The sequence below is a fragment of the Hylobates moloch genome, unplaced genomic scaffold, assembly GCF_009828535.3.
Source record: "Hylobates moloch isolate HMO894 unplaced genomic scaffold, HMol_V3 SCAFFOLD_22, whole genome shotgun sequence".
Lineage (NCBI taxonomy): Eukaryota > Metazoa > Chordata > Mammalia > Primates > Hylobatidae > Hylobates > Hylobates moloch.
The window spans coordinates 27,989,082-28,012,924 of record NW_026652297.1 but is presented as its reverse complement, the minus strand read 5'-3'; the positions used below and the strand labels follow the sequence as shown (position 1 = coordinate 28,012,924).

The following is a 23,843-nucleotide window of genomic DNA, read 5'->3' as shown; positions in this document are numbered from 1 at the left end:
ACAGAGTTTGAGGAACAGACACTAACGTAGCTGTCACCAAATACTAGAGAGACTTTTATGTAGAAAGGGGTTGCATTTGATCTCTTTTAAATCTTGGCAGCAGTCAAACTAAGCTCAGCCTAAGCTGTTTTTAACAACCTCCTTCTCATCCTTCTTCTTCTCCTGCTCCTTCTCCTCCTATTCTTTTTTCTTTTCTTTCTTTTCTTTTCTTTTTTTTTTTTTGAGATAGAGTTTCGCTCTTGTTACACAGGCTGGAGTGCAGTGGTGCGATCTCAGCTCACTGCAGCCTCCGCCTCCTGGGTTTAAGCAATTCTCCTGCCTCAGCCTCTGGAGTAGCTGGGATTACAGGTGCCCACCACCACACCCAGCATATTTTTAGTAGAGACGGGGTTTCACCATGTTGGCCAGGCTGGTCTTGAACTCCTGACCTCAGGTGATCACCCGCTTTGGCCTCCCAAAGTGCTGGGATTACAGGGGTGAGCCACGGCGCCCGGCCCCCCTGCTCTTTCTTTTCTAATTTAACTTTATAATTTAAAAAATCTCCCAATTACAGAAAAGATGCAAAAATTATACTATACACTTTACTTTGAACCACCTGAGAGCAAGCTACCCACAGAATGCACATCACCCTTAAACACTTGAGTGGATATTTCCAACAAATAAGGACATTCTCCTGCATAACCACAATACAACCCTCAATATCAGACAGTAAGCATCAGTACATTACTACCAGCTAATCCTCAGACCCCAATGGTTTTCACTTGTCTTTATAATGTAATTTATTGCACAGAAATCCTGTCCTGAATAACTATACTGCTCTTTCATCTTTTTCTGACTCTAGTATTTCATGGGACATTGGCAGGCTGCTTTGGGGGACAGTTTGTAAAGTGTCTTTTTAAACCTGAAGTTCATTATTTAATATTTGATTCAGTATCCTGCTTTTTAAAAAATGTACACATCACATTTGTAATCCAATTTGGAGGCGCGGGGGGATCAGAGGTCAGAATCGAGACCCGGAGACCCGTCTTTATAAAATACAAAAATTTAAGATTAGATCAGAGATAATAGAAATAGGGAATAGAAGAACTACAGAGAAACTCAAAGAAACTGAAAGTTGACTCGTAAGAGAGATCCATAAAATGTACAAACCTTTACCTAGATGGACTAAGAAAAAAGACAGAAAACTCAAATAACCAAAATCAGAAATGAAAGAGGGGACATAGAAAACAAACTTACAGAAATCCAAAGGATTATAAAAAATAGTATGAATAATTGCATGTCAACAAACTAGATCACATTGATAAAACTGGTAAATTACTAAAAACACACTACCTACCAATATTCAGTCATGAAGAAATAGAGATTTTCAACAGAACTATAGTAAGGAGATAGAATCCATAATCCAAAACTTCCCAGCAAAGAAAAGCCCAGGACCGGTTGGCTTCAATGATGATGTCTACCAAACATTTAAAGAACTAACATGAATTCTCCTCAAATTCTTCCAAGAAACTGAGTTGGAGGGAACACTTTCTAACTCTTTCTGTGGGCCCCGCATTACCCTGATACTATAGAAGTGATAAAAGGAGGCCTCCATGTCTTGTTGCTGATCTTGGAGAAAAAACCTTTAGTCTTTCCCTATTGAGTAGGATGGTAGCTGTTGGCTTTTCATATGTGGCCTCTAAATGTAAGATCTGCAAGAATTATACAACTCTGGTAAGAAAACAGCAATTTTACCTTGGGGTATATATCCAAAAGAATTGAAAGAAGGGGCTCAAAGAGATTTTGTACACCCGTGTTCATAGCAGCGTTATTCACAGTAACTAAAATGTGAACACAAACCAAGTGCCCATTGACAGATGAATGGATAAACAAAATATGATATATAGACATATATATATATCATGTATGTATGGATGGAAAGGAAGGAATGGAAGGACACAATGGAAAGGAAGGAAATTCCAATGCATGGTACCAAATGGATGGATCGTGATGATTTTATGCTAATTGAAATATGACAGCCACAAGAAAAACATAAGATACTGTATGTCTCCATTTATATGAAGTATGTAGAGTAGTTAAATTCATAGAAACAGACAGTAGAATGGTAGTTGCCATGGGCTGGGGACATGGGGACAAAGAGACAAAGATGAGTACAAACAAAGGGTTGAGTTTTAGAACTGGGAGAAAGATGCAAGTTCTGTCTAATTTTGGAGGCTTGGGGGAATGGAATGTGAGATTGATCTTGTAATGGGTGAGATCTGGAAGCCACTCATGCCAGTCCCTGCTTTGTCCCCACAGGTCGTACCTGGCTCAGCTGCAACCATCAAACTTCATGATCAACCAGTTGGCAGACAGCAATGGGAACATAGCCCTTTGGAAGAGTTGTGTCCACCAGGTACATTCTAAGACTGATCTCTAATCCTTTACACCTCCTTTTCCTTACCCTATACCATATATAAAAATTACCTCAAAATTCATCAATAACATTCCTTTTCCATGTTCTTCAAGTTTTCTGTTTCCTACAGTTTCTGGTTCTTCTATTCAACAGATACTTATTGATCCTTTGCCAAATCCAAGGTTATGAAGCTTTATCCCCATGTTTTCTCCTGAGAGTTTTGTACTTTAACTTTTGATGCATTTTCAATCAATTTTTGTAAATGGCATCAGATAAGCATCCAACTGCATTTTTTGCATGTGGCTATCCAGTTGCCATTCATTGAAATGATGATTTTTCCCATTAAATGGCATCCTTGTCAAAAACCAATTGACCATAAAGGTATGGGTGTACTTTTGGACTCTCAATTCTTTTCCATTGATCTATATCTGTCCTTTTTCCAGTGCCACACAGTCTTGTAGTGAGTTTTGACATCAGGAAGTATGAATCTTTCTTTTTTGTTTTCCTTTTCCAGAATTATTTTGTTTATGCTGGGCTTTTTGAAATTCCATATTAATTTTAGGGTCAGCTTGCCAATTTCTAAAATCAGCTGAGTTTCTCACAGGGATTGTGTTGCACCTGTCGCTCAGTTTAGAGGTTACTGGCATCTTAACAATGAGAAGTCTTTTGATCCAAAGGCATGAGATTTTTTTTATTTATTTAGGTCATCTCTAATTTTTAAAACAATTTTGTAGTTTGCAGACTATAAATTTTGGGTTGATTTTGTTAAACTTATTCCTAGATATTTAATACTTTTTTATGCTATTGTGGATAAAACCTTTTCTTAATTTCATTTTAGGATTCATTGTGAGTGTATACAAATATAATTGATTTTTGTACATTGATCTTGTATTCTATAACCTTGCAGAACTTGTTTATTATTCTTAATGCTTTTATAATGGCTTCCTTAGGATTTCCTCTATATAAGATCATATAATTTGCAAACAGAGAAAGTTTTACCTTTTCCTTTCCAATCTGGATGCTTTTTATTTCTTTTTCTTACCTAATTGTCCTGGCTAAAGCCTCCAGTACCATATTGAAGAAAAGCAGTGAAAACAGATATCTTTTTTGGAGAACTTCTTTCAGCTGTTCACCATTAAATATAATGTTAGCTGTGGGTTTTTGTAGATATTCTTTATCAGGTTGAGGAAGTTCACTTTTACTCTTAGATTATTTTGTGGTTTTTATCATGAAAGGGTGTTGGACGGCCGGGCACGGTGGCACACGCCTGTAATCCCAGCACTTTGGGAGGCCGAGGCAGGCGGATCACGAGGTCAGGAGATCGAGACCATCCTGGCTAACATGGTGAAACCCCATCTCTACTAAAAATACAAAAAATTAGCCAGGCGAGGTGGTGGGCACCTGTAGTCCCAGCTATGCGGGAGGCTGAGGCAGGAGAATGGCGTGAACCCCTGGGGGCGGAGCCTGCAGTGAGCCAAGATCACGCCACTGCACTCCAGCCTGGGTGAAAGAGCTAGACTCCGTCTCAAAAAAAAAAAGAAAGGGTGTTGGAGTTAGTAAAATGTTTTCTCTGTGTTTTTGAGATAATCATGTGACTTTTGGTTTTTATTCTATTGATATAATTTGTTACATCAATTTATTTTGGGATGTTGAACCAACCTTCCATTCCTAGGATAAAACTTATTTGGTCCTGGTATATAATTCTTTTGTTTTGTTTTGTTTTTGAGATGGAGTCTCGCTCTGTTGCCCAGGCTGGAGTGCAGTGGCGTGATCTTGGCTCACTGCAAGCTCTGCCTCCCAGGTTCACACCATTCTCCTGCTTCAGCCTCCTGAGTGGCAGGGACTACAGGCGCCTGCCACCACACCCAGCTAATTTTTTGTATTTTTTAGTAGAGACGGGGTTTCACTGTGTTAACCAGGATGGTCTAGATCTCCTGACCTCATGATCTGCCTGCCTCGGCCTTCCAAAGTGCTGGGATTACAGTCATGAGCCACCATGCCCAGCCTATAATTCTTTTTGTATGCTTTTGGATTCAACTTGCTAGTATTTTGTTGCAGATTTTTGCAACCATATTCATAAGAATCATGAGTCTGTAGTTTTCTTTCTTTGTGAAGTCCTTTTCTGGTCTTAATATTAAGCTAATTGTATTAGTCCGTTTATACAGTGCTGATAAAGACTTACCCAAAGCTGGCAATTTACAAAAGAAAGAGGTTTAATTGGACTTAACAGTTCCATGTGGCTGCGGAAGCCTCACAATCATGGCAGAAGGCAAGGAAGAGCAAGTCACATCTTACTTGGATGGCAGCAAGCAAAGAGCTTGTACAGGAAAACTCCGCCTTATAATAACCATCAGATATCATGAGACTTACTCACTATAATGAGAACAGCATGGGAAAGACCTGCCCCTGTAATTCAGATACCTCCCACCAGGTCCCTCCCACAACATGTGGGAATTCAAGATGAAATCTGGGTGAGAATATATCCAAACCATATCATCCCTGGCCCCTCCCAAATCTCATGTCCTCACATTTCAAAACCAATCATGCCTTCCCAACAGTCCCCCAAAGTCTTAACTCATTTCAGTATTAACTCAGAAGTTCACCTTCCAAAGTCTCATCTGAGACAAAGCAAGTCCCTTCTGCCTATGTGCCTATAAAATCAAAAGCAAGTTAGTTACTTCCTAGATATAATGGGGGTACAGGCATCGGATAAATACATCCATTCCAAATTGGTGACAGTGTCCAAAACAAAGGGCTACAGGCCCCATGCAAGTTTGAAATCCAGCAGGGCAGTCAGATCTTAAAGCTCCAAAATGATCTCGTTTGACTCCTTGTCTTATATCCAGGTCACACTGATGCAAGAGGGGGGTTCCCATAGTCTTGGGCAGCTCTGCCCCTGTGGCATTGCAAGGTATAGCGCCCCTCTTGCCTGCTTTCATGTGCTGGTGTTGAGTGTCTGCAGCTTTTCTAGGTGCACAGTGTAAGTTATCGGCAGTTCTACCATTCTGGGGTCTGAAGGATGATGGCCCTCTTTTCACGGCTCCACTAGGCAGTGCCCCAGTAGGGACTCCGTGTGGGGGCTCTGATGCCACATTTCCCTTCCACACTGCCCTAGTAGAGGTTCTCCATGAGGGCCCTGCCCCTGCAGCAATCTTTTGCCTGGGCATCCAGGCGTTTCCATACATCTTCTGAAATCTACGTGAAGGTTCCCAAAACTCAATTCTTGACTTCTGTGCACCTGCAGGCTTAACACCATGTGGGAGCTGCCAAGGCTTGGGGCTTCCACCTCTGAAGCAACAGCCAAAGCTGTACCTTGGGCCCTTTTAGTCACGGCTGCAGTGGCTGGAATGCAGGGCACAAAGTCCCTAGACTCCACACAGCACAAGACCCTGGGCTCCTACCAGGAAACTGTTTTCTCCTAGGCCTTCGAGGCTGTGATGGGAGGGGTTGCCATGGAGACCTCTGACATGCCCTGGAGACATTTTCCTCATTGTCTTGGGGATTAACATTCAGCTCCTCGTTACTTATGCAAATTTCTGCAGCCATCTTTAATTTCTCCTCAGAAAATGGATTTTCTTTTCTAGCACATTGTCATGTTGCAAATTTTCCAAACTTTAATGCTCTGGTTCCCTTATAAAACTGAATGCTGGCCAGGCGCGGTGGCTCACGCCTGTAATCCCAGCACTTTGGGAGGCCAAGGAGGGTGGATCATGAGGTCAGGAGATTGAGACCATCCTGGCAAACACGGTGAAACCCGTCTCTACTAAAAATACAAAAAAATTAGCCGGGCATGGTGGCAGGTGCCTGTAGTCCCACCTACTCAGGAGACTGAGGCAGGAGAATGGCGTGAACTCAGGAGGCGGAGCTTGCAGTGAGCCGAGATCGTGCCACTGCACTCCAGCCTCGGCAACAGAGCAAGACTCTGTCTCAAAAACAAAAAACAAAACAAAACAAAGAAAGAATTATATACCAGGACCAAATAAGTTTTATCCTAGGAATGCAACGTTGGTTAAAAACAAACAAACAAATAAACAAAAAAACTGAATGCCTTTTACAGCACCCAAGTCACCCCTTGAATGCTTTGCTGCCTAGAAATTTCTTCTGCCACATACCCTAAATCATCTCTTCCCAGTTCAAAGCTCCACAGATCTCTAGGGAAGGGACAAAATGCCACCACTCTCTTTGCTTTCTTTGCTAAAACATAACAAGAGTCACCTTTGCTCCAGTTCCCAATAAGTTCCTCATCTCCATCTGAGACCATCTCAGCCTAGACTTTATTGTCCATATCACTATTAGGCTTTTGGTCAAAGCCATTCAACAAATCTCTAGGAAGTTCCACACTTTCCCACATTTTCCTGTCTTCGTCTGAGCCCTCCAAACCATTCCAACCTCTTCCTGTTACACAGTTCCAAAGTTGCTTCTATATTTTCAGGTATCTTTTCAGCAGCTCCCCACTCTACTGGTACCAATGTACTGTATTCGTTTTTTTGTTTTTTTTTTTTTCCATGCTGCTGATAAAGACATTCCCAAGACTGGGCAATTTACAAAGAAAGAGGTTTAATTGAACTTACAGTTCTACGTGGCTGGGGAAGCCTTACAATAATGGTGGAAGGCAAGGAGGAGCAAGTCATGTCTTACATGGATGGCAGCAAGCAAAGAGAGCTTGTGCAGGAAAACTCCCCCTTAAAATAACCATCAGATCTTATGAGACTTACTTATTATCATGAGAACTGCAAGGGAAAGACCTGCCCCACATGATTCAATTACCTCTCATTGGATCCCTCCCACAACATATGGGAATTCAAGATGAGATTTGTATGGGGACACAGCCAAACCATATCAGTAATATTGTCCTTATACAATGAATTGGAAAGTGCTCCTTCCTCCGCTGTCTTTAAAAAGGGTTTCTGAATAATTGGTATTAATTCTTGTTGAAATGGTTGGTATAATTCAGTGGTAAAGGCATCTGGGCCTCGACTTTTTTTTTCTGGTAAAAACATATACATGTATTTAGAATTAGCCAGCTGGATTCAGTTTAGATTATCCCAATTTTGTTGGCAACATCCAAGGCATGGTAATCAGGAGCCAGTTGAACATATGCCTTCTTCTCTCCATCAGGCCTAATCAGGGTGTTGAACCTTGGCCACATAAATGTCACAGAGCTTCTTCACAGCCTGTTTGATCTGCTGCTTGTTGGTTTTAACATCTACAATGAATCACAAGTGTGTTGTTGTCTTCTATCTTCTTCATGGCATACTCAGTGGTCAATGGAAGCTTGATGATAGCGTAGTGGTCAAGCTTGTTTCTCCTGGAGGTGCTCTCCAGAGTCTCAGTATCTTGGGCCACCGGAAGGTGGGTGATGTATGGATATTATTTTTTTCATGGCTGTGGACACTTTCTACACTGTCTTCTTGGCCTTCAAAGCCTTTGCATCACTTCAGCTTTAGGAGGGGCAGTTCCTTCTTTGCTTTCAGTGCCATCTTGTGAAAACTTTTCTTTAGGAGTAATTTTTGATTACTAAGTCAAAATCTTTACTTGCTATATGTCTATTCACATTGTCTATTTCCTCTTGATTCAGTTTCAGTAGTTTGTGTCTTTCTAGGAATTTGTCCCTTTCATCTAAGGTACCTAATTTTTTGTTGTACAGGTTTCATAGTATTCTTTTATAATTTTTTTATTTCTGTATAATCTGTAGTAATGTGCTCTCTCTCATTTCTGATTCTAATACAGTCACGCCTCAGTTAATGATGGGAACACATTCTGAAAAGTGCATCATTGTGCAAACATCATAGAGTGTACTTCCGCAAACCTAGATGATACAGCCTACTGCATCCCTAGGCTATATGATACAGCCTATTGCTCTTAGATTACAAACCTGTACTGGTAGGCAATTGTAACACAATGATAAGTTTTTGAGTTCCTAAACATATGTGAACATAGAAAAGGCCCAATAAAAATATGGTATAAAAGGTTAAAAAAAAATGGTGTAGTTGTCTAGGGCACTTACCATGAATGGAGCTTGCAGGGCTGGATCTTGTCTGGATGAGTCAGTGAGTGGTGAGTGAATGTGAAGGCCTGGGACATTCCTGTACACTACTATGGACTCTATAAACATTGCACATTTAGGCTACACCAAAACTGTAAATTTTTTTCTTCCTTCAACATTAACTTTAGTGTAACTATTTTACTTCATAAACTTTTTAATTTTTAAATCTTTTTCACTCGTTATAACACTTAGCTCAAAACGAAAACTGTACAGCTGTACAAAAATATGTTCTTTCTTTATATTCTTATTCTATAAGCATTTTTGTATTGTTAACTTAAATTTTTTTTTTACTTAAATTTTTTTTGTTAAAAACTAAGAAACACACACATTGGCTGGGCACAGTGGCTCACACCTGTAATCCCAGCACTTTGGGAGGCCAAGGCAGGCAGATCACGAGGTCAGGCCAAGGCAGGCAGATCACGAGGTCAGGAGATCGAGACCATCCTGTCTAACACGGTGAAACCCTGTCTGTACTAAAAATACAAAAAATTAGCCAGGCATGGTGGCAGGCACCTGTAGTCCCAGCTACTCGGGAGGCTGAGGCTGAGGCAGGATAATCGCTTGAACCTGGGAGGCGGAGGTTGTAGTGAGCTGAGATTGCACCACTGCACTCCAGCCTGGGTGACAGAGTGAGACTCCTTCTCAAAAAAAAAAAAAAAAAAAGAAAAAAAGAAAAGAAACACAGACATTAACCTAGGCCTACACAAGGACAGGTTCATCAATATCACTGTCGTTCACCTCCACATCTTGTCGCGTTGGAGGATCTTCAGGGGCAGACACACATGGAGCTGTCATCTCCTATCTCCTCTGATAACAATGCCTTCTTCTGGAAAACTGTATGAGGCTGTTTTATAGTTACCTTTTTTATTTGTAAGTAGGAGTACACTCTAAAATAACAATACATTGTATAGTATCAAAAATACATAAATCAGTAAGTCATTTATTATCATTATCAAATATTATATATAGAACTGCATTATATGTGCTATAGTTTTAACTGGCAGTGGAGTAGGTTTGTTTACATCAGCATTACCACAAACACCTGAGTAATGCATTGCCTTATGACATTACTAAGTGATAGGAATTTTTCTTCTTCATCATAATATTATGGGACCACTGTCACATATGTGGTTCATTGTTGACCGAAACGTCATCATGCAGTGCGTGACTATAATTTGAGTATTATTTTTTCCCTGTGCTAATTTTTTAACACAATTAGTTGTGCCAATATATCGATCTATTTAAAGAACTAGATTTTGAGTTCATTAATTTACTCTGTTGTTTTTCTGTTTTCCATCTCATTAATTTCTGCTCTAATCTGTATTATTTTCTTCCTTCTCATTGCTTTATCTATAGTTTGCTCTTCTTTTTTGAGTGTCTTAGAGTGGATTATTAGGTTATAGATTGAGATATTTCTTCTTCCTCAATAGACATTTGGGAAGGATATTTCTTCTTCCTTAATAGACAATTTCTCTGTAAACTTCAGCTACGTTAGCTGTATCCCATAGGTTTTGGTATGTTGTGTCTTCATTTTCATTCGTCTTATTTTCTGATTTCTCTTTTGATTTCTTCTTAGACCAGTTGGTTATTTAGGAGCGTGCTATTTAATTTTTATACAGCTGTGAGGTTCCCTAGTTTCTTCCTGCTATTTATTTCTAGTTTTATTCCATTGTGGTAGGAGAGTGTACTTTGTATTATCTCTATCTTTTTCAGTGTATTGAGGTTTATCTTATGGCCGAGCATATGGTCTATTTTGGAGAATGTTCTATGTGCATTTTAAAAGAATGTATATCTTGTTTTGATTGAGTAGAATGTTTTATAGACATCTGTCCAGTCTAGTTGTTAGTAGTGTTGTTCAAGTCTACTACTTTCTTGTTGATGTTCTTTCTAGATTTTTTTGGTATGAATTCCTATAGAAGGAAACTATGCTTTTAAGTGTCGTTTTCATTGCAAGTGTTTTCTCCTAGTTTGTTTTTATCTTAGTCATGATTTCTTCCATGCAGTTTTCTTCCTAATTTTTATATAGTTAACTTTATGCAAACTTTTTAGTTTCTTGTGAGACTGAGAAGGTCCTTTCTCTCCCCAAACTTGTAAGAAAAATTTCTCATGCAGTACTTGTGTGGTTTCACACTTTACAGTTGACACCTTGATAGACCTAATCTCTATTTCCTTATAGGGAGAGCATAAGCAAGAAGCTTTATTATTTTTCAGCAGTAACCTTAGTTGCCCCAGCACTATTACTGAATAATCACATTTTTATCATTGGTAGTGTCATCATCATAACACATCATCAAGGAAGATTTTTTTCACAGTTTGGGTTTTTTGGCCAGGCGCGGTGGCTCACTCCTTTAATCCAAGCACTTTGGGAGGCCAAGGCTGGCAGATCACGAGGTCAGGAGATCGAGACCATTCTGGTGTAACCCAGTGAAACCCCATCTCTACTAAAAATACAAAAAATTAGCTGGTGTGGTGGCACGTGCCTGTAGTCCCAGCTACTCGGGAGGCTGAGGCAGGAGAATCGCTTGAACCCGGGAGGCAGAGGTTGCAGTGAGCCAAGATAACGCCACTGCACTCCAGCCTGGCGACAGAGTGAGACTCCATCTCAAAAAAAAAAAAAAAGCCTTTATTATTTTTCAGTGGTAACCTTAGTCGCCCCAGCACTATTACTCGATAACCACATTTTTATAATTGGTAGTCTCATCATCATAACACATTATCAAGGAAGTTTTTTTCCACAGTTTGGGTTTTCTGAGTTTCTTTCAATATCGATAAATATGAATCAGAGGAGAGGGATAAATAAATGGGCACTGAAAGGGGAGAGTGAGGTCACCTGAAGGGGCAAAGCCCTGGAGGTGAAAGTCGAGCCTCCGGACATGGGCTCCCGCTGGCGACAGCTCTTGCAGGCTGTCACCTCAGTGCCTGGAGACCCTCTGCAATCCAGGGCAGCATGAGGTAGGCCCTCTTTCTGTGGCTCATTATTTGACTCTGTACACGGAGGACCCATTTTTCCTTCCATTTTCCTCCCACGGCAGGTGGCATGGGCTGTATCTGAAGCCTTCCCCTCATTGCTGTATTGCTTCTGTGCCTGTTTGTACCTTCTACTGACCAGGAGCTCACTGAGGGCAGGGATTAGGACTTTTTGTGAGTTTCCAGGGACCTAGGTGGCATTGCCCTGGTCTCTAGGCCCATGTGGCCATTAATCACTTAAAACACAGCCACTTTGAATTGAGATGTGCAGTGAGTGAAAAATACACTCTGGGTTTCGAAGACTTAGTATTCAAAATAAAAGAAAATATCTCAATGTTTTATCTGTTTACATGTTGAAATGCTAATGTTTTGGATATTTTAGGTCCAAAAAATACATTGTTAAAATTAATTTGATCTCATTCTTTTTTTACTATTTTAATATAGCTCTCATAGAATTTGAATGTTGCATGGGTTTGTATTATATTTCTGTCAGCAACGCCAGTCAGAGGTGTGTAATAGATGCGGAATTGACGACAAGACCAAGCCAAGAAGATGGGATTTCCCTGTCTGGGGTCTACTGATGGCCAAAAGAAGTTTCCCAGCCACCGCCACGAGCCTCTGGGAACTCTATGGCAATTCATTCATTGGCTTTTCTCTCCCTTCCCAGGATCTCATAGATCAGAACATCTTGGAGCCTGTAACCGGTGCACAGAGGGTGTGGGTTACACCAATGCTTCCAACAATTTGTTTGCTTGCCTCCCATGTACAGCTTGTAAATCAGGTACAGAATGTGTGGACCTCTTGTCAAAAGGTGGAGTGAGGGGCACTGAGGTGGGAGTTGTAGCCAATGTGAGTCAGGGAACCAAGTTCTAGCCCAACTTGGTCTTCATCATACCCTGCTCCATGGTTATGTCTTAGGTCCATAAAAAGAAACAGAAAGAAACGATTTTTATAATGCATGCCACCTGGTAGTGCAAACTATCAGCTCCAAGAGGGTAGGGGCATCATTACAGCACAGAGAAGGCCTGGCCGAGTGGACAGGGCTGAGTTTCAGCGGTGGTACGGGTCTGCTCTGGGGCCATGCTCCCCCTGGGCTGTGTGCTCCTGGCAGGTTCTCGGGCTCACTCAGCCTTCAGTTTCTCAGGCTCCTCCCTCTTCCTCAGCAGGCTGGGTTTTTGGGAAGTCACCCAAGGGCTCCTCTTCTTGCAGACTCTCTCAAATGATATCATGTGCCTCCTTTGCTACTCACCATGCGATCTAAATGGTGCTTTTTCCCTAATCTGATGTAATAAATAATGAATCATAGTCCTTTTGTATGACTCCAAGTGTTGGTGACAGCTGAAGGGTGGGTGTCCTGTATGAGCCCGAGTGTGCTGGTGCAGAATCTGGCCCTCAGAACTCCTTGGCAAACTGAGTTGAACTGAGCTGAGGGGGAAGGGGTTGGGGTAGTGAGGAAAGGTCGAGGGACACGTCAGGGAAACACATTCCCAAAACCTTGTACTCTGTCATCAGATGAAGAAGAGAGAAGTCCCTGCACCACGACCAGGAACACAGCGTGTCAGTGCAAACCAGGAACTTTCCGGAATGACAACTCCGCTGAGATGTGCCGGAAGTGCAGCACAGGGTGAGACAACAGCCAAGGGGCTCCCAGCAGCCTCAAAGAACCCCCAGAAGCAAGGAACCCTAAAAAGACCTGAGCCTCCTTGTACCCGTATCTATCAGCCCTGACCCCATGGTGCCTCCACCCCCATAGGTGTCCCTGAGCCTGTGGCGTCTCCTGAGCCTGCAGCCTGCCCCTCCTGGTCCATCTGCCTGTCCCCACCCCTGTCCCCTGCAGTGGCCCCTTCTCACCCCTCCCCAGCACTAGTCCCCTTGGCCAGGCTGACTTGTTCACTAGGCACAGGAGGCCATGACTTAAGGCCCACAATAGAGGTAAATGAAATATTTTATCTTGAAATCATAAGAAAATAATGGCATAGAATCCAGCTGGGGTTATATTTATATTTAAACAAATTGAGTCATAAAATGTAATTTTTTTTTTTTTTTTTTTTTTTTGAGACGGAGTCTCGCTCTGTCACCCAGGCTGGAGTGCAGTGGCGCGATCTCAGCTCACTGCAAGCTCCGCCTCCCGGGTTCACGCCATTCTCCTGCCTCAGCCTCTCCGAGTAGCTGGGACTACAGGCGCCCGCCACCACGCCCGGCTAATTTTTTGTATTTTTAGTAGAGACGGGGTTTCACCGTGGTCTCTATCTCCTGACCTCGTGATCCGCCCGCCTCGGCCTCCCAAAGTGCTGGGATTACAAGCATGAGCCACCGCGCCCAGCCTTAAAATGTAATTTTTAATATTTGCTTTTAATTCAAGAAGACAGAAATGCCCACGGCCCGCAAAAATCATAATAAGGCCATGGGTGGAATTCCTCCAAGTTCCCATGAGGACCTGAGCCCACCCAGCCGGCCTCACCCCTGGCCCCTGATTTCCCAATAAGTCCTGTCTTTTTCCTATTTTGGTTTTGGAAGCAAAGAGTAATTGCTCTTCTCTGGTCCTCCAGTGTTTGCCGTGATTGAGAGGAACCAGCAGACAGGTGGAGGCGAGAGCTCACTTGTACCGTGGGTTAACTGGAGGAAGGGGCTCAGCTTGTGGCCACACGGGCTTGTGATCTTCCCCTGGAGTGTGATTCCTCCTAACGCAGGCCTCCCCTGCAGCCAAGGGAAGATTAGTGTGTGCCCAGCACAGAAGTCTCCTGGAGCTGCAGCTCTGACCCCAGAGCAGGGAGGCCGAGGGGGTAAAGTGTGCATGCTCAGACCCTTCCCCAGCCTAAACAAGGGAGCATAGGGGGACCCCCTGCAGACACGAGGAGACTGTCCTTCCCCTGATGCCTTCTCAGGGACATTGGGCAGGGAGAGTGGCTCCTCTTTCATCCCACCTGGCCAGCTTTCCATCAAGAGTCCCCCCTCTCCCTCCCTGTGTGTACCCAGGTGCCCCAGAGGGATGGTCAAGGTCAAGGATTGTACGCCCTGGAGTGACATCGAGTGTGTCCACAAAGAATCAGGTACAAAGCCCACTGGGGAAGCCCCAGCTGCAGAGGAGACAGTGACCAGCAGCCCGAGACTCCTATCTTTCCCTGTCTTTTCTCAGGCAATGGACGTAATGTATGGGTGATTTTGGTCGTCCCACTTGTGATTTTGGTTGTCCTCTTGCCGTTGGTGGCTGTGGTGATTGTCTATTGTTGCATCGGCTCAGGTAGGTGCTGGCTGAGGGCAGGGGCACTGGGCACTCTCTGCCCTGCCTCCTTCTGTTCCCACAGACAGAAACGCCCACCCCTGCCCCAAGTCCTAGTGTCTCTGGCCTGGCTCTATCTTCCTCCTTGTGATCACCCCCTATCTTCCCATCCTGTGCACCCCTAGGACCCTGGTCTCATCCATCCCTCTCCCAAGGCTGGGGGTCCCCTCATCTCCCAGCCAAGTCTGGGAAGGCAGGGCCAGTTCCTCTATTGTTCAGGCCCGGCCAGGCAGGAGGCAGTCAGCTCCTCAACTGGGTGACAAGAGTCAGGACGAGAAGAGGTTGTGGGATTTATGTAGCTTTGTTCAGAGCAGAACACAGAGCAGAAAACAGTGATTTTCCACGTGTTTGTTTTTAGCCTACTTCCCTTTATACTCCCCGCTCCTGAAGGAACTCTTGAGTTAGCAAGACCTCATGTGGATCCCCAGGCCCGGGGCTCCTTGTCCAGTGTCCCAGCCCCCAGCCCACCCCTGCCCAACACTGCCCTCTAAGAAGGAGTGCTGCATGGGCCCCTCCCTGGCCACTAAGGGAACCCTCTTCTCTTCTAGGTTGTGGAGGGGACCCCAAGTGCATGGGCAGGGTGAGTTGATTTCTCCAGGAGCTGGGGGCATCAGGGGCTCAGGAACTGCTTCTTGCCCAGTGTAGTCCAGGTGGGTGGGTCCCCGTGCTCTCATGGCTGCCCTGAGTCTCTGAAGTGGCCTGGATGCTGTGGATTGACTATGGGGGACACAGGCCATTTTGAGCATCATACAGGCTGGTCGGCCATTCTGTAGCCCTGTCCCTCCTACAGCCCAGGTGAGACCCTTACCCCACAGCCTGTACCCTGGGGATGGGGTGAGCCCCCGAGCCCAGCACCGGGGACTGGCCCCAGCAGCAGGTCCTGGATGTGCTGAGCATGGACTTCCTGGAGTGACCTCACTGGGAGGGGATGGTGGCAGCAGGTCCAGCTGTGCCCTACAGACGCCATGGGGAGCCCTGGGTGTGGGCTTCGGAGTTGGTTCTTTGCCTTCCTAAGGTGTGTTTCTGGTGCTCGGGTCTCCTACGAGAGCCTGGGGCTGAGGACAATGCTCACAACGAGATTCTGAGCAACGCAGACTCGCTGTCCACTTTCGTCTCTGAGCAGCAAATGGAAAGCCAGGAGCCGGCATATTTGACAGGTGTCACCGTACAGTCCCCAGGGGAGTCACAGTGTCTGCTGGTGAGTGGGGGACAGGCCCCTCCAAGACCTTGTAGGCAGGGGGTGAAGGCCATGCCGCGGCTCTCCTGGCCAAAGGGGAAGTGGAGCCTGAGGGAGACGGGACTGCAGGGGACGGGGCTGCGTGGAAAAAGCAGCCACCCTCACAAGGGGACAGGCACTCTTCCAAACGTCTGCTTCTTAGTCCCTGTCCTGTCCTTGCCATGTCCTCAGAAACTGGAGCTCCAAAGGAATAGAGTGGGGGTCACAGGGTTTGTTGATGACTGAATAAGGCTGCACGGTCTCCACTGTGTGCTCCTAACAGAAGTTAAGGAGCCCTTGCTCATAACAGCAGGAGTTTTAAATTTACTCTGAAATTATTATTGCATTAAACATATTTGGATATAAATCTCTGCCCAGATTTCTGAATATGGTTGTATGGAGGATTCCAAAAAGAAGCACAATTTCCAAGTCAGCCTGTAACAGTACTGCTTACTGTGTGCACACACATACATGCACATGCACACACATGCATATACACACATGCATGTACACACATGCACACACACATGCACGTACCCACATGCACACACACATGCACGTACCCACACATGCAGGTACACACATGCACACAGCCCCCTAGTGTTGGTTTGTACCAGTTCATGTATTTTGATTTGACACTGAAGGGCTTTTTCTTTCTTTTTATTTTTTTGCTATTTAGGAAAACATTGTTTTAAATGAACATTTCTTTGTTTTCACTGTTTTTGCATAAGATCAGTGTCTTGTCTCTCAGAGTCTTTATGAGAATGCCTGCTCTCCTACTCACGCTTTTTCTCACATTCAGACAATAGATTCCTAATTTCTTCTTGCCCCTTTTTGTTCTAATATTTTCAGGTGTAGAAGCTTTAATTTTTAACCAGTGAAATCTGTAGATACATTTACCTTTTCATTGCTCATTACTGTAGAAAGACCTTTCGCCAACACAAGACGATCTCCTCTAACTTCTTATGGAGATATTTTTTTTAATGATGTGATTTTTGCATATAACCTTGTAATCTAAATAGAACTTGTTTTGTGTTTCAATGCAAAGCGAGGCACTCCCTGAATTGTTCTAGTCACTGTCTGGTTTTTGCAACCCCTTTGAGCCGCCGATTCTCCCTTTTCCCTCTGCTTTGGGTCCCTCCTTAATCAGAGGTTAAATGCTCATCTAGACAATGATCTCCTTCCACCTAGACTGTTCCATTCATTTCCTTTCTTGCATTAGTACCCATTTATTCTAACCAAAAATGTAATTTAAAAAAAAGAAAGCAAACATTAAAAAGGTGAATAATCTCTCCAGCTTGATAAGGTGCTTTGACATGAACAAATGGTTTATATATTTAAAGTGAGAAAATTACTTAGTGAGTAAAGAGAGCATCCTCCACTCTGCAGTGCCCTGGGTCTTTTTTCTCAAGTAACTATGAGATATCATTTCTTGTGATTCTTTGTCCAAATCTATGCATCAGTGTATGTGTATACAAAAGACATTCTGTTATTAACCAATGGTCCCCAACCTTTTGGCACCAGGGACCAGTTTTGTGGAAGACAATTTTACTATGGACTGGGAGGTGAAGATGGTTTGGGGATGATTCAAGCACATTACATTTATTGTGTACTTTATTTCTGTTCTTATCACATTATAATATATAATGAAATAATTATACAACTCATCATAATGTAGAGTCAGTAGGAGCCCTGAGCTTGTTTTCCTGCAATGAGATGGTCCTATCTGAGGGTGATGAGAGACAGTGACAGATCATCAGGCATAAGATTCTCATAAGGACTATGCAACCCAGATCCCTTACATGCACAGTTCACAATAGGGTTCGCGCTCCTATAAAAATCTAATGTTGCCACTGATCTGACAGGGTGGAGCTGAGGTGGTAGTGCCAGCAATAGGGAGTGGCTGTGAGCTATGCAGGACCAGAGGTTTTTCACCATGTCCATGGTGACCCAAGAGGGAAAGTGATGTGCTGCAGGTCTCCGGGCTGGCTGGTGGTCAGGGTCAGTACTAGACTGCAGGACCCCTGACTCAGACCAAGGCGTTCCCCACTGTGTGTTACAGGGACCGGCAGAAGCTGAAGGGTCTCAGAGGAGGAGGCTGCTGGTTCCAGCAAATGGTGCTGACCCCACTGAGAGTAAGTGTTTTGCTCCTGGAGATGCAGCAGGAATGGAGGGCATAGGGACAGTGTCCTAACTGGTGTCCCCATTGCTGAGAGTGCTCTTCCAGAGCATTCCATGCCAGAAACTGGGGGTCATATGCTATAGACCATCAAGACCCTAAATTGTCTTCTCCCATCTCTTCTTCCCACTCTACCTCATCCTTTCTGCACCCTATTAATGACACTAGCCACTCTGTCTATCCCCTTCTCCACCTCCTCTCTTCTCCTTTGTTGTTCAGGAGAACAACAGCCCTGAGGGGCTGCCCTGTCCTGCATGGCACCACTGACTTCAGTGGGCTAATAGCTCTTTATCTGTGCCTAAGCCCAATTTGCAGAGCTGTTGTATAAACTATATAACGATTCCAAAGACTTAATGCAAGAAAGAATGTAAAATATTTCACTCATTATTTTGTTACTAAAACACCAGGGGTTGGGTCTAGGTCTTGGTGCTCACTGCACGGAGGGCCAATCACTGAGACAACAAGTATTGACAAGGAAGAATACTTTCATTGGGTGCTGCAGCCAAGGAGATGGGAGCTCAGTCACAAATTCATGTCCCCTGATGAACTAAAACTAGGGGTTTATATAGTAGGGATAAAATGTAACAATGTGGGCTGGGCGCGGTGGCTCACGCCTGTAATCCCAGTACTTTGGGAGGCCGAGGCAGGCGAATCACGAGGTCAGGAGATTGAGACCATCCTGGCTAATGGTGAAACCCTTGTCTCTACTAAAAATACAAAAAAAACTAGCCAGGCGTGTTGGTGGGCACCTGTAGTCCCAGCTACACAGGAGGCTGAGGCAGGAGAATGGCGTGAACCCAGGAGGCAGAGCTTGCAGTGAGCTGAGATCGTGCCACTGCACTCCAGCCTGGGTGACAGAGCAAGACTCTGTCTCAAAACAACAACAACAAAAAAAACAAGTAACAATGTGTAAGAAAACAGGAACTAGGGAGGGGTAAGGAAGCAATCAAGATGAATGAGGGTCCAGCATCCCATTGGATGTAGTGATCTGGTAAGTTTCAGTTCTTTGATACTTTGTTTGAGAGGCCTGAAGGTCATTTCCTGAAAAAGGAACTCAGATAAAACAAATGTAAGATTTGAGCTTTAAGAACAGAAGGGTCAATTTCTATGTTTATCAAAACAACAACAACAAAAAACCTTTTGATGGAACTATTGGGTTGATTTCAGTTCTCCCTCTCTATTTATCAATCCCACAGTCACAGAGAGTCTTGTCCTGGATCTTTCTGGCTGTTTCGTGGTTGAGGAGGGGCTTCATGGGAAGCTTCATACCATGGGTGACCTGGTGGCCACCCAGGAATCAAAGGTTAATTTCATACTAAAAGATTGTGTTTCTTCTGAAACACAATCTCTCTGTCTCGGCCCCACTTCCACCAAAGACAAATTATAGCAGGACCAGCGTACCTGCAAAATAAGTTTAGTTCCATATACGTGGCCTGATTAACCACACAAAGTGCAGCAAAAATCACTGTCCACATAGGCTCTCCTAAGTTGGCTTTGCTGGAACCTCTCAGGAGGCCATTGCAATCAAAGCCCTGAGAAAATAACCATTTTCTCCAACTGTGTTCCATTGTAAAAGAAAACGTTGTTATTAACCATATGCAAGCAAACATGTTGCCATGAATAGTCACAAATAATTGACAAATTCTGGAGAAATTAGGCAGAGAGAGAAATATGCCTCAAATTCTGTTTACAAAAGGATACTCAATATACTTAAAGTATACTTAAAGACTATAAACAGCAAAGAAGAAAAAAGTTCTCCAGACTCTGGAAAAACAAAACCAAAAGAATCAGCAATACTTCAAACCAACAAAAGCCATACAAATTATTTCAGTTCTCTATTAGTTCAGTCCACTCAGTCAGCTCCTGCCCAGCTTCATGTTTGGTTAACAATCACAATCTTTATGAACACATCAGTCTTTCTTTTTCTTTTTTTTTTTTGAGATGGAGTCTCGCTCTGTCACCCATGCCGGAGTGCAGTGGTGCAATCTCACCTCACTGCAACCTCCACCTCCTGGGTTCTAGCAATTCTCATGCCTCAGCCTCCTGAGTAGCTGGGACCACAGGTGTGCACCACCACACACCTGGGTACTTTTTGTATTTTTAGTAGAGACAGGGTTTTGCCATGTTGGCCAGGCTGGTCTCAAACTCCTGGCCTCAAGTGATGGACATTCACCCGCCTTGGCCTCCCAAAGTGCTGGGATTACAGACATGAGCCAATGCTCTTGGCCACACATTAGTCTTTCAATTACTGCACTGGAAGTTTTCTCTGTAATCCAATGACAACAACTTTTAATTACATGAAAAATTTACTTAAAACATCCCATTTATATTTACTCAATTCTTTCATTTTTAAGTTTATCCAGATTGCTTCTGAAAATTGAGATATTAAACACCATCATTTAAAGTTAGCTAATTTCTTTGTCAACTATTTTTTTAATAGCCAGTGAACACCAGGTGCTCACCTAGGAGCTTCAAAGTTAAATATATAGATATTTTCACCAATACCTCAGAAGACTCAGCTGTTTCCATTAAACCAACAACATTAAATTAATCTTACTTATCAAAAGCTTGACTCAAAAATCATTTTGTTTTGGTTGAGCTTATAGTCTTCTAAGTTTTTGTGCCAAACTGATATCTCAAAATATCTAGCAAAGAAAAATATAAGCCCAGACAAAAATGTATGCTGACAATTCTGAAGACATTTTGGTTTTTTTATTTTACCAATAATTTTAAAGCTGGCTTGTTTAGTAAGGATTTACTTAAGTCACATGAACTTGAAAATTGCTTGGACTTATTTACTTAATTTATGAGTACTCTTACTTATAAGTCAATTTGGTAGACACAACATGTAACTTAATAGTAAATGTACATACACATAAACACATCTAGACCTATATACACACACAAAGATCCAATAGCTTTTACCTTTGAACTCTCTCCATGAGACAGTAATACAAACTCACCAGTCTACAAACATGTTCACATGGCTGAACTTTGTTAGCCCCAATAGATAATTCAGTGAAGGCTGTGAACTCAAATTTTAGGTAAAGCAGTTTCCATGGTAGTTTGGTTTTTAAAGGCCAAACCTCTGGAGACTCCCAACAGCATCGCAGAGAACACCACCTAGAACCAACTAATCGGTCCCAATCCTGCTTAGAACAGCAACATAAAAGCCTAGTTACAGGAACTCCATCCCACTTTCTCATTCAGCAGCAAACTCCAGTTTCCAAACAATATTGGGGCCAAACAGTATTACAAAAGAATACCAAGTTTACTGAATTCCAATTTCCCATGACTCTAGCAAACACATACAAATAATCACCAAAACATAATACAACTGCTGCAGCAACAAACAAGCTCCAAGAGTATCCAGACTGAAACAGGCAGGGTGCTTCCTCTCTCCATTGGTTAGGTTTGATCAACCTGCCAACAAAAATTCCTTTCAAATTTCTCAAGTTGAGAGGAGCCAGTCGTGCTGCCTGGTACCCACAAAAGACACTCACTTGCCCTGAAACAACACACAATTACAAACAAGCCTCCAAGAGTGTCCAGACTGAGAGGCAGAGTGCTTCCCTTTCACAGTCACTTGGGCCTGTTCAACTTGCAAATGAAAATTCCTTTAAAAAATTTCTCAAACTGAGAAGAGCAGATCCTGCTGTCTGGGCCCACAAAGGACAATCACTTATCTGGATGCAAATATCAAATTTAAAAGGCAGTTCTTCGGAGGTAATCAGGAATGTGGTTGGGGCTGGCTGCAGTGGGACCAGAGAGAGACTGAAACTCACCTCCAGCCAAAGTTAGCAGGGCAACTACTTGGGAGGGCTTTTGAGACTCCTGGCCCATGCAGCAGAGCCATGAGCAACACTTTCCCAGCCAGGGAACCAGAATGTGTTACCAAAACCTGAGGGGTTTGGTCTAGGTCTGGCTACTCACTGCACAGAAAGCCAATCACTGAGATGATGAGTATTGCCAAGAAGAAGGCTTTAATCGGGTGCTGCAGTGGAAGAGATGGGAGCTCAGTCTCAAATCTATCTCCCTGACCCACTAAAACTAAGGGTTTATATAGCAGGCAAGAAATGTAACAATGTGTAAGAAAGTAGGAGCTAGAATGGGGCAAGGAAGCAATCAAGATGAATGAGGGGTCCCATATCCCATCATAGTCTGGATGTAGTGATCTGGTGAGTTTCAGTTCTTTGATACTTTTTTTGAGATGCCTGAAGGTCTTTCCTGAGGAAGTAACTCAGATAAAACAAATGTTAAGTTTCAAGTCCTTAAGGACCAGAAGAGTCAATTTCTGTTTATCAAAAAAAACCTTTCTATGGGACATTAGGGTCAGTTTCAGTTTTTGTATATTCATTGCATATTAAATTATATTTTACACATATTCAGTACCACACATTAAAATGAATGTCATTTTTTTTCTTTTTATGTTCTTTAAATGAGGCTGTTAGAAAACATAGCTTGGTACTCCTGGCCCCTTCTATCCCTGTGGATGGTGGTGTGCCGTGCTTTGCACACACATCTCATTGCATTTAATCCCTGGTAGTCCTGAGATCTGGGTAGGTTTGCTCTGTCTTCAGGTTTGCTTCTTGGTCAGGGCCTGCTTACCCCCACCTGGCTCTGCCCCAGCCTCAGGGAGGGCAGAGGTCGCCTGCCCCAGACCCTGCGCTTTCCACAGATGCAGAAGTGGCCACCTGGGACATGCTCCCATGACAAGTGCAGCCCAGGCAGCCTCCATCCTCTGAGCTCCCGCTGCAGCCACTCTCCTTCCCTCCCTCCGACTCTCACCCACTTTGCTTTCTGCCTCCATAGGGTCAATCCATCCTCCCCAGGTGGGTTCTCAGCCCTCTCTGAGGGCAGATTCTCTGGTGACCTTGACACCTGTCAGCGCCTTGGGGACCATGGAGGCCAGGCAGTGTGGGTGGGCTCTCTGTGGATGGGAGGTGGGTGGGCAATGGAGCAACAGGTTTGCCCATGCAGGGGGCTCTCCAGGTTCTCTCCTTGGGTTCTGGGCCTGATGTGGGATCCTCTGCCCCTTCTGAACTGAATCCCAACTCACCTGGCTGTCTCTGTGGCTTTCTCCGCCCAGCTCTGATGCTGTTCTTTGACAAGTTTGCAGACATCGTGCCCTTTGACTCCTGGGACCAGCTCATGAGGCAGCTGGACCTCACGAAAAATGAGATTGACGTGGTCAGAGCTGGTACAGCAGGCCCAGGGGATGCCTTGTATGCAATGCTGATGAAATGGGTCAACAAAACTGGACGGAACGCCTCGATCCACACCCTGCTGGATGCCTTGGAGAGGGTGGAAGAGAGACATGCAAAAGAGAAGATTCAGGACCTCTTGGTGGACTCTGGAAAGTTCATCTACTTGGTAGATGGCACAGGCTCTGCCGTGTCCTTGGAATGAAAGACTCTTTTTACCAGAGGTTTCCTCTTAGGTGTTAGGTGTTAATACATATTAGGTGTTTTTTTTTTTTTAACATGTATATAAAATAAATACTTAGCCAGGTGTAGTGGCTCATGCCTGTAATCCCAGCACTTTGGGAGGCTGAGGCAGGTGGATCACTTGAGGTCAGGAGTTCAAGACCAGCCTGACCAACATGATGAAATGCCGTCTCTACAAAAAAAATACAAAAATCAGCCAGATGTGATGGTGTGTGCCTATATTCTCAGCTACTCGGGAGGCTGAGGAATGAGAATCGCTTGAACCGACGAGGCAGTGAGCCGAGATTGCACCACTTTACTCCAGCCTGGGTGA

The 23,843-nt window shown here is 43.8% G+C and overlaps 1 protein-coding gene across 2 annotated transcripts in view; it reads left to right on the top strand.

Moving 5' to 3' along the window:
• TNFRSF10A (TNF receptor superfamily member 10a) overlaps positions 1-23,578 on the top strand; it is a 34,541-nt gene extending 10,963 nt beyond the window's left edge. Inside the window, exons 2-10 of one of the 2 annotated variants that reach the window (XM_032144157.2) lie at positions 2,299-2,395; positions 12,076-12,189; positions 12,921-13,032; positions 14,385-14,458; positions 14,545-14,649; positions 15,237-15,268; positions 15,737-15,886; positions 17,967-18,039; positions 23,173-23,578. In XM_032144157.2, coding sequence (XP_032000048.1) covers positions 2,299-2,395; positions 12,076-12,189; positions 12,921-13,032; positions 14,385-14,458; positions 14,545-14,649; positions 15,237-15,268; positions 15,737-15,886; positions 17,967-18,039; positions 23,173-23,492 — 1,077 coding nt within the window. In that variant the 3' untranslated portion in view covers positions 23,493-23,578. Of the gene's footprint in view, positions 1-2,298; positions 2,396-12,075; positions 12,190-12,920; positions 13,033-14,384; positions 14,459-14,544; positions 14,650-15,236; positions 15,269-15,703; positions 15,887-17,966; positions 18,040-23,172 lie in introns of both variants that reach the window. The other variant, XM_032144156.2, reaches the window with a different exon arrangement.
• Positions 23,579-23,843: the final 265 nt, after the last annotated feature.